We start from the raw sequence: 9,732 nt of genomic DNA on the forward strand, positions 1-9,732 counted from the left end.
AAAAAGCAACTAAGCTTCAATAATGAAGAACCAATAAGATAAAAAACACAGTTAACTTGGCTGAGGGGGCAGTAAGTTTTAGGGAAGCTGAAGTTAGTTAAAACCTAATATACAGAGCGACAGTGTTCCATATGGCCAAAGTTTGTGAATTGATTCCTTCAAAAGTACGTAACACAGTAGACCAAAGGCAAAGAATAATGACCGCGTAGAACTTTTAACAGGATTAATTGAATGTTCAAAATTAACTGATACCAATTCAACAACATAATTGTTGCATATCGCAATTGGCAAGCAATAAGATTCTGTATTTGTACTCTGAAAAAGAATCCCATGTTGACATACACACCATTCAAAATAAAAATAAGAGAAATTATCAGCCATATACCCTTAAATGACACCTGTATCAAACGTGTGTGAACACTTTTCAAGTGTATCACTCGTATACCCTAAGCTGACAAAACACTTCTGCCGTCCACCAATCCGTTAACTTCCGTTTGCAAGTGCTGACATCATAAGGGTAATTTAGTCTTTTAAGATTGACGAAACTTTAATTAAAAAAGACATGTTATCCTATTTACCTAGTAAAAAATTATATGTCATATAATATATATTGATAAAAATGACATGTCATCCCATTTATCGGATAATTTTTAATAATTGCTAAAAAAACTACTTTACAACCGAATCTACTCCTCCAAGCTCCAACTAGAAATTTTTATGGTATAATATGTATAATTGTAAATAATATGTTGTTAATAATTTTTTATGGTATAATATGAATATTTTTTATGGATAATTGTTAATAATATGTACCATTAATAATTCATTTTTTAATCAAAAAAATGTATTGTTAATAACAAAATAAAAAAAAATTGTGTATTGAAAATTTATGTTAATTTTTGGGGTAAATTTATCTTTTTACCTTATTTTGAGTTTCAAGGGCAAAAGTGTTCACAAACGTTTGATACGGGTGTCATTTAAAGGTATATGGCTTATAATTTCCCTAAAAATAAAAATAAATAGATTGAGATAGTTTATCCACAAAAATGAGTAATGGTGGAGCAATTGTCTGATGGAACATACTGAATCGAGTATCTCATCTTTAGGAAATAGCACCTTTTTGGATTAATTATTTCTCTAAATGCTTAGACAATAATGGGTATTTTCTAGTTTCCTCCCCTAAGGTTTCATATATCTCCACTTTGATAGAAAGTATTATCGTATCTCCACTTTCCTCCCCTGCCATTAGTCCGTTGCCTTTTTTTTTTATAGACATTAATCCGCTGTTAATTGAGTTGTTTGTTGTTTGAATTAAATGACCAAGATACCCTTGACCATTAAAATCAAAGATCTGCTGGGTAATAGCTTCCTGTAAAAATTGGCGCCAAAATGTATAAACAGTATCAAATAAGAATACTATTCTTACGAAAATATCAATTTGTCTTTGCTATTCACAAATCAAAATTTAACCCAAAAAAGCTTAAAAAAATACTGAACACTGCCAATATTACTGTTGCAGGTAGTGAATTTGGCTATTTATATAGCCTCAAACAAGCTCAACATTCATAGCTGTTTTGCTGCTCATCTTCATTACAATCAAAAGCTGAAATAACATCTCATTCACATAAAAAAATCACATGACCAATCTTATTCATCATCCATCTCAAGCTACACACACAATCATCAACTACTTTTAGATCAAAACAACAGAATCAAGTCAATGAACCAAATTCCATAAAACCAGCTCAATAACCAGGAACAATACACAAATCAAAGGAATCAATCTTAGCAAAAATATACAAAAAATAAAAACATTATAGGTATTAATTCATTGCAGTAGCAATTACAGTTTAGACAATTAATTTAGGCTATAATTTAGGTAGCCAACACAGATCAACATAAGCCCTATATACATAACCGCAACTATTAAAAAATTGCTATGTTAACACCTTGAAAGGCAACACATGCCTTGTCAAAGATGTGAGTTTGATGGTATCTCACAATATACAAAATATATGAAAAAACTCAAACCTATACCTATGGCTGAGTATCAAAAGATGATAAAACATTTTATCATTTTAATGCTTATAGTTAGAAGCTGATGCATCATCTGCTCCCTATAAAAAATTATATGTATGTGAATAGATTGGTCTCTACTGCAATTTCTCAGTAGGCACAGCTGCTGTCTTCGCAGTTGCTGCTGGATCCATATATATGATGCTTAGAGTTAACTGCCCTGAATGAAATATCCATTCAACTAATTATTCATTATCAGTAAAATGTCTAAAGGAACGAAATTTTGTAAGTTGCTGTTTGGCAGCAAGGAAAATGTGATAAAATTTATTTGCATTTGATTTTTATTGAACGAGTAAAATGAAGCCACAACTTATGTATATTTGATGTAATTCTTAAGCTCCCACTAATTTTGTATTAACCTAACAAATGTAGAGCAGCACATCAAGCAATATATAACTAACTAAATGCTAAGCTCTAACTAGTGAATAAATACACTAATCTCATGTCGGGCATAATTTATTTTTCACCAACAAATTCTATCATGCAGTTCTTAATTTCAACATTAACAAAACCATTAACATAATTCTCAGTAACAATATAAGTAAAACCACACAAAAAAGTAGAAACTGAACTGGATGATGTATAAATAACCCCACCAAAAAAAAAAAAAATGAGCAAGTTCTATTTTTCTCTACTTTGAATGAATGCATGCCAAATATTCTTGACTGTTCAACTTGAGTCAAAAAATCTGAAAATGCACAAAGTATATATATCTTCTAATCCATCATTTTTAACATGCCTTGTAATAATTTCAGTTAAATAAAAATAAAAAACCCCATCATCTCAGAAAACCCCCATAATCAGTAACCATCACCAAGATTTTCAAAACCATCTTCAATTTTGAGTAAAATAAAAACCCCAAAAATATAAACAATATATAATGAGAAATTTGATACATTTCAAGTAAAATCATCTGTACGAACCACCATAATCAACAACCATCACCAATCTTTTCAACACAATCTTCGATTTCAAGTAAAATAAAAAACCTAGCAAGAAAAACAACATGCAATGACAAATTTGAGACAGTTACCTTGATCGTGGCTCAGTTCTAAAGGGATAGTTCGCCGGTCGTGCAGCGATGCTCGCAGGAACTGTCTGAGCTCGAGTTCTTGAATCGTCCACCGCTAATATGGATTTCAAATGGTTCGTCCTCATCTTCTCTTGATTAGAAACAAATTTATTCACAACATCGATCAGAATCTAAGATAATGTTGCTCTTCCTCTTCTGTCTTCAGTTTGGTTTTGTGATGGAGAGAACCGTGATTTTATTTTTGGTTTGTTTGTTACCACGATATCCAAAGTGCAAATTTTAAAATAGTTTGAATATTTAATCAATAAATTGTGCAATTACTAGCTTGTCCTCCATTGCTAACCATATACGAACATGTGTACAAACAGCAGGGGAACAAAGTGGAGATACCCTGATATTTTTTATTAAAGTAAAGATACACCAAATTTTAGGGGAGGAAATTGAAAATTACCCGAACCATAATAGACCATAGACCAGAGGCAAACACGATAGGCCGAAAAGATACCTTAATCGAAGAGTCGGCATGTTGGCGAGCTACTGGTCCAATGAAATCCTTGAAGTTACGCGAATGGTACAACCAAGGTAATGTAATTATCCAGCTCCACTTAACTTTTTGCTTTTGACATGTGTAAATGAGTTCTGCAATGCATATAAGAAGGGCTGCAAATGACATTAACATGCTCAAAAGTCAAACGCGCATACTGGGGTTTTTGCGTAGAAGAAAGTTGGTCAAAAACAGCTAATGGAAGCTCTAAGTAGGGGTGGGCAAGTTCGGTTCGGATCGAAATTAAGCAGAACTGATTTAAATCAGTTATTTTATAAAAAGAACTGAATAATAATCAAACTCAATTAAAAGTCGAACATAAATGGATCTTTTCAGATCGGTTCGGTTCCCTTTTTTTGGTTCTACGCTTATTGGGCCTATTTTAAATTTCTAAATTTTTAACCCATTGGACCTCATGAATGTAATTATTTTTTTCAACAATTATTTCATCCTAATTTCATTACAAATATTAACAATAAATACAAGGTATTCAAAACACATTTTATCACTAATATCTTACTAACTACTAATAAGGTACTCACAAATATGAAATGTTAAGATTTCAAAATACATAACCAAACTCCAATACTCCATTTATATAAACATAATGTTGCAAAGACAAATAAAAATAACAACAGTTACAACTTATAACACAAAATAAAAAGAAAATTTGGAAACAAACGCCAACAACATTCTCCCATCTTCACAAAAAAAAATAAAATGCAAACGAACGCCAACAACATTCTCCCATCTTCATCACTATCAGCATCAACTTTAGGCATTTTCCAACTCAATATTTGGATATATAAAAAAAATTAAAACAATAAATAATTAAATAAAAAATTATATAAATAAGATACTAGTTTTTTTTTAAAAAGAAAACTTACTGGTCAGCAACATCAATCAACTATCATTTGCTCCTCAGCGACTTGTTGTTGTTGTTGAGATTGTCAGATTGCATTGGCCTAAAAAAATCTTCAAGAAATTGAAACAATTATATTAAAATAATTAATTCTAATATACAAAATGTTATAAGTGAAATCACAAAAAATAACATAATAAATTACAATATTGCCTGTTTCCACTAATTTATAGAATTCAGCTTCCTCCTGACTTGGTTGTATTGTACGCTCTCCTAATAGAGTTGAGCGAAGTCAATTTTGAGTGCAGATTAATGACTCGAATGTTTTATGAGTTAAAGAACTCCTAAAAGGATCAGGAATGCGCCCTCCTGTGCTAAATGTTGATTTAGAAGCCACAGTAAACACCGAAATTGCCAAAACATCTTTTGTAATTTGAGACAAAATTGGATATCAAGGCCCATTTAATTTCCACCAAGTCAAAATATCAAAATGGGCATTACTAGCACTCTCACAAGTCTCTGACAAGTATTTTTCAACATTAGTTTTTCACTAATGTCATCATTTGAACTTTCTTTCATCTTTCTAAATTGTGTAAAAGGATCAAATGACCTATAACTACTACTAGCACCATCATGCACAACACTACTTCTCTCACCTCTGTTTGGATTACTCTCACCACCATGGCTTTCAAAAAGCTTCAACAACAACTCTTTAATGTTAACTCTCAATTCATCAACCTTTCTAGTATCATACAAGCTACTAAAACACCATATAACAAAGTCAAGTTTGCAGCGAGGATCAAGCACATTTGCCACAATCAACAACATGTTAACCTTTTCAAAAGAATGACCCCAATATTTGACAAACTTTTCCTCCATCTTGTAACCCATTTGATTTAACAAAAAATCATTAGAATCAACAAGTGACTTCAAATGAATATAAACTTTCCACATTTCATTAAAGTAATTATTGGAAGTGACAGTTAAAGAGCTACTAAATTTTAAAGTTACATGATAAAAAATTGAAAGACACTTGACTAACCTTTTTTCATTTTCCCAATCCTCATCAGTCGGTGGCCCCACCCTCCTTTTTTCACTCTCGTCCTCATCAAACTAGTTTGTATAATGGCCATCATCTTCCTTTTAGCCTATCAAATGCTTTCTCAAATGCTACCGATTTTTCTAACATCAAAGATGTTGAATTCTACCGAGTCGACATGTCTAACACCATAAGCCCTTTCCATGAACTCCAAAAACCCTTCAGCCTCTACAAATCTAAAAGGCAACTCATCTTTGATTATCATTTCAGAAGTGTCATTCTACAAGCCTCTCTATTAAATAATACGTGTATAACCTTAGCAGTACTATCATTTTTGCCTTTACCCTTTTTACGAACTAATGTATGTTGTTTTGCATCATTTGCAGCCTTTAATTTTTTGCGCACTTTACATCACCCCAAATGAGTCTTCAAATGGCTTGTTCCAAAATTACTATAGGCTGCATAACTTTTGCTGCAATAATGACACTTAGCTCTTTGTCCTCCAGGTAGCTTCGAAAAATGCTTCCACACAAATGATCTCAACTCAATTTTTCTTTTTTTACTCCTGCTGACCTTTTCTTCACTACTGACTTGTTGCACTTCATCACTAATTTCTTGCACTTCATTATTAGCCTTTTGTACTTCACCAACATTGTCAACCATCCTACAAAATTAGAAAAATCATAATGTCAAAATAAAATCTAAATATAGCCATTGTCTAACATACAATTGAAACGACCCGCCCCGAATCCCCCCAGGCGAGTCTATCTAATCTCATCAAAACAGACTTGAAAATAATTCTATTCGTAAAGAGTTTGCCGAAAATTCAGCAGAGTCTCCTTTATATATATAACACTCCCAAACTACAAATATGAATATAACACTCCCAATACAATCCAATATACAATAAACTCCAGTGCTCAACATCCTCAACCAAAATGCCGAGTCTTATATTATACAATCCCAAAAGAACAAGATGACCAAGATGTCCTAACAAAAACATTTATATATTCTAGCACCATCACGTGGCCAAGACTCAAAATATATATATACAGTTGCTGGGTCGGTCTGGTGTACCTGCAACCTCCTAGTGAGGGAGGAAAAATATAATAAAAAGGGGGTGAGTTTAAAACTCAGTGAGATCAGTGAGTAGATAGTAGGTTTGAAAATTAAATCTTACTTTAAAAGAAATAATAATTTCATTTCCAAACACGATTTCATTAAACCATAAGCGAAAAACCAGTGATAAATCATTAATCATTTAAATCATATTACCAACCATAAAAATCATATCACCATATCATACAGAATTCACAAATCTGAAAATCATCACCAAACAAGTACCCAGGGAAACAATCTCGTCATATCCGGACCTCAACGGACAGGCAATGACGTACTATCTGGGTAACGTCACACCTCGGAGCTACACGGATAGACAGGGAAATACCATCTCATATCTCATCATATCTCTGCATGCATAATCTAGTCCCCAAAGGACAAAAGCGCCCAAGCACACGGCCCAAAGCCTCTGTGTGTACTCAAACGGGCCCCAAAGGCCTGTATCTCATCTATATCATCTGTATTACAATATTTGTCTGTATCTCATGGCTGTATCATTTGTATTTCAATGTCTGTCTGTATCTTATATATGTATCACTGTAATCATACCGCATGCATATGCCCCCAAAAAGGCAAAAGCGCCCAAACACACGGCCCAAAGCCTCTATGTGTGTTTAGACAAGCCCCAAAGGCCTCTATCTTATCTCATCTCATATGTATCACTGTATCTGGAGGGAAGGGTACTGTTTAATGATTTCAAAAACAATCATGATACTCATATTCACATACCTCTTAACCATATTTCAAATCATACCACATTTGAATCCACTTTTCTTATCTTTAAAATACTATCATGCTTTATTCAAAATCAGTACGCAAAATCATTAACCAAACATTTCGAGAAATCATTAAATCAGAACATTTAAAATACTTATTTCGCAAACATGCTTTACTATCATAATTAACTCTAAAAATAGGTTTCGTATATTCCACTCACAGTGACGGTGTTCACGGTTGGTTATCGTCCACGTCCGTGGACCGGTTCTCTCTCGCGGATCCTCCTAAATCAAGGAAACGACATAATTATTCTCCGTAAGTCAGAATTCCGACTAAATATATGCAATAAACTCGAAACGAACATTTATCCATAATTACAACTCCCGTGTCGATAAAATTACTAAAATGCCCTTGAGTCCGTAAATCATTAACATGCTCCGAAATCGTAAATCACCGAATTACCCTCGGAATCGTAATTACACCCAATTCTCAATTCTAGGAATTACTAAAATATCTACAGGCTCAGAAATGACAAAATTGCCCTCATAGTGTGAAATTACCAAAATGCCCTTGCCGGTCAACGGTCACCGGAATTTGGTCAACACTGGCCAGGAAGCTCAAATCTCAAAGTGTCAATCACGCTGAGTTCAATGGTACCGGCGGTGAGCTTCAACGCGCGACAACGACGCCGGAATCTAGCTCGACAGCCGTGAGTTCCAAAAATCGACCGGCAGCAAAACAACGAGTCTCAGTGCCTATGGATGATCGGAAATAGAAGAGGAAGTCATGAGGAACAAATTCCAACCGGTGGTGTCACCCAAAACCGGTGAAAATCCCGACGAAGTAAAGTGAAACAGTCGCGGGTTTCAAGCTTCGATCGCCGGCGTTCCGGTTGGTTTTCGGCAACGAGGATGGGAGGGGAACGACGGTCGGCTTCTAAGTTTCAGATCGGTACCAAGCTCGGCCAAAACGGTGGCCGGAAATGGGAGATATGGCCGGGTCAAGGTCGCGGGTCGGGTCGGGTTTCCGGGTCTGAAATTGGGTCAGTTGACAGCTTCTCTCTCTCTCTCTCTCTCTGTGTTACACGTGCATAAGTTTCCTCTGTTTATAGTTTATTCCTTTGCTTAAAAACTCCTTAACCGCCTCATATCATTTTACATTCACAGGTGTTACAACAATTGGTAGCCATATTATAAACATAATCAGCAGCTAAACAGATTAAATTTGATGAATAATACACACAATTTTAGACATCATTACGTTTCACTCAAAAAAGCCAGCACTCCACTTAGCCAAAATTTTGCTTTCTCTCACTCACACACCAACTAATTGTAGACATTTGTTATTGAACAACATATATGCTTTGTAAATGGATTAAATTACTTAATTGAATAATTATTAATCGCATCAAAATAGAAAAAAATTGTATATGTATGTATACATACACACACACACAAACAAGCATATATATCATCACAGTTCTTAGGTTTCCCTTTTGATAAATCAATGAGTGCTGCTATCATGGATAAAATAACAAAATATGGCATCATCAAAATGGTGATCAATAGCTCTGAATCTGATCAAGTAATGATAAAATCATACATATGCCATTTCTCCATAAATTTTGATTTTGAGTGTTTCTCACTATAACAAACAGAGGAAAAGAAATAACTAAAGCAGGGGACCAGGGCAGAGAAAATATTACCCTATATTAATAATATAACATCATGATTAGAAGAGGTTAAAGGGTTATATACTGCCATGTACAACCACACAGAATTTGTCAAGAAATACTTAAGCTAGCAAGGACAATGCAACATACCTACTGGTGCATGGTGGTTGGCGAGCAGAGCAGAAGCTATCACACGGTTGCCTATGAGTTGAAGCTATCTCACGGTGAAAAGAAGTTGTGTGCTTTCGCGCGGTGAGAAGAAGATAATGGTTGTCGCACAGTGGAAGAAGGTGTTGCACAGTGAGCATAGCTGTTCTTGGGTGGGTGATTTGATTTCAATTTTGATTTTAGCCTTTAGGGTTTGTTTTGGGTGCAGAAATTGTAACAAATATATACCTGTAATTGTGTGTGTGCATGCCTATTTTAATTATCTTACGCAACCAATTAAAATTTAACACATGTCGATTTAAATAAAATCCCAAGAATAACCCGATTTTTCGGTTCAGCTGAGTGAACTGAAAACCGAACCTGCATTCCCCTTTTTTACAAACTATATATTTTGGTTATTTTTTAAAATTAAAACGGTCTAAATTGGAACTAAACCACTGACTAGGTTCAGTTTTTTTGAGGCCATGGTTTTTTTGCCCAGTCCTAGCTTCAAGACAAAGTT

At 34.2% G+C, this 9,732-nt stretch overlaps 1 protein-coding gene across 6 annotated transcripts; it reads right to left on the minus strand.

The window, feature by feature from the left end:
- Window positions 1-1,827: 1,827 nt before the first annotated feature.
- On the minus strand, window positions 1,828-8,498 carry LOC18050033. 6 transcript variants are annotated; one of them, XR_002906689.1, is made up of 7 exons: window positions 7,951-8,498; window positions 7,611-7,674; window positions 5,558-6,218; window positions 4,541-4,618; window positions 3,615-3,769; window positions 3,110-3,500; window positions 1,828-2,236 (listed from the first exon to the last, which is right to left on the minus strand). XR_002906689.1 is itself a non-coding variant. In XM_024189547.1 (5 exons), the coding sequence occupies exons 2-5, from the start codon at window positions 4,551-4,553 to the stop codon at window positions 2,167-2,169; spliced, it is 363 nt and encodes a 120-aa protein (XP_024045315.1). In that variant the 5' UTR covers window positions 4,554-4,628; window positions 4,721-5,080; the 3' UTR covers window positions 1,828-2,166. The 6 variants fall into 6 exon arrangements, 2 of the variants coding, with proteins under 2 accessions (XP_024045315.1, XP_006441756.2); XR_002906690.1 differs by having other exon boundaries at window positions 3,110-3,239; window positions 4,541-4,628; XR_002906688.1 differs by having other exon boundaries at window positions 4,541-4,628.
- Between the last annotated feature and the right edge of the window lie 1,234 nt (window positions 8,499-9,732).

This window comes from Citrus clementina, unplaced genomic scaffold (assembly GCF_000493195.1).
Source record: "Citrus clementina cultivar Clemenules unplaced genomic scaffold, Citrus_clementina_v1.0 scaffold_3, whole genome shotgun sequence".
NCBI lineage: Eukaryota > Viridiplantae > Streptophyta > Magnoliopsida > Sapindales > Rutaceae > Citrus > Citrus x clementina.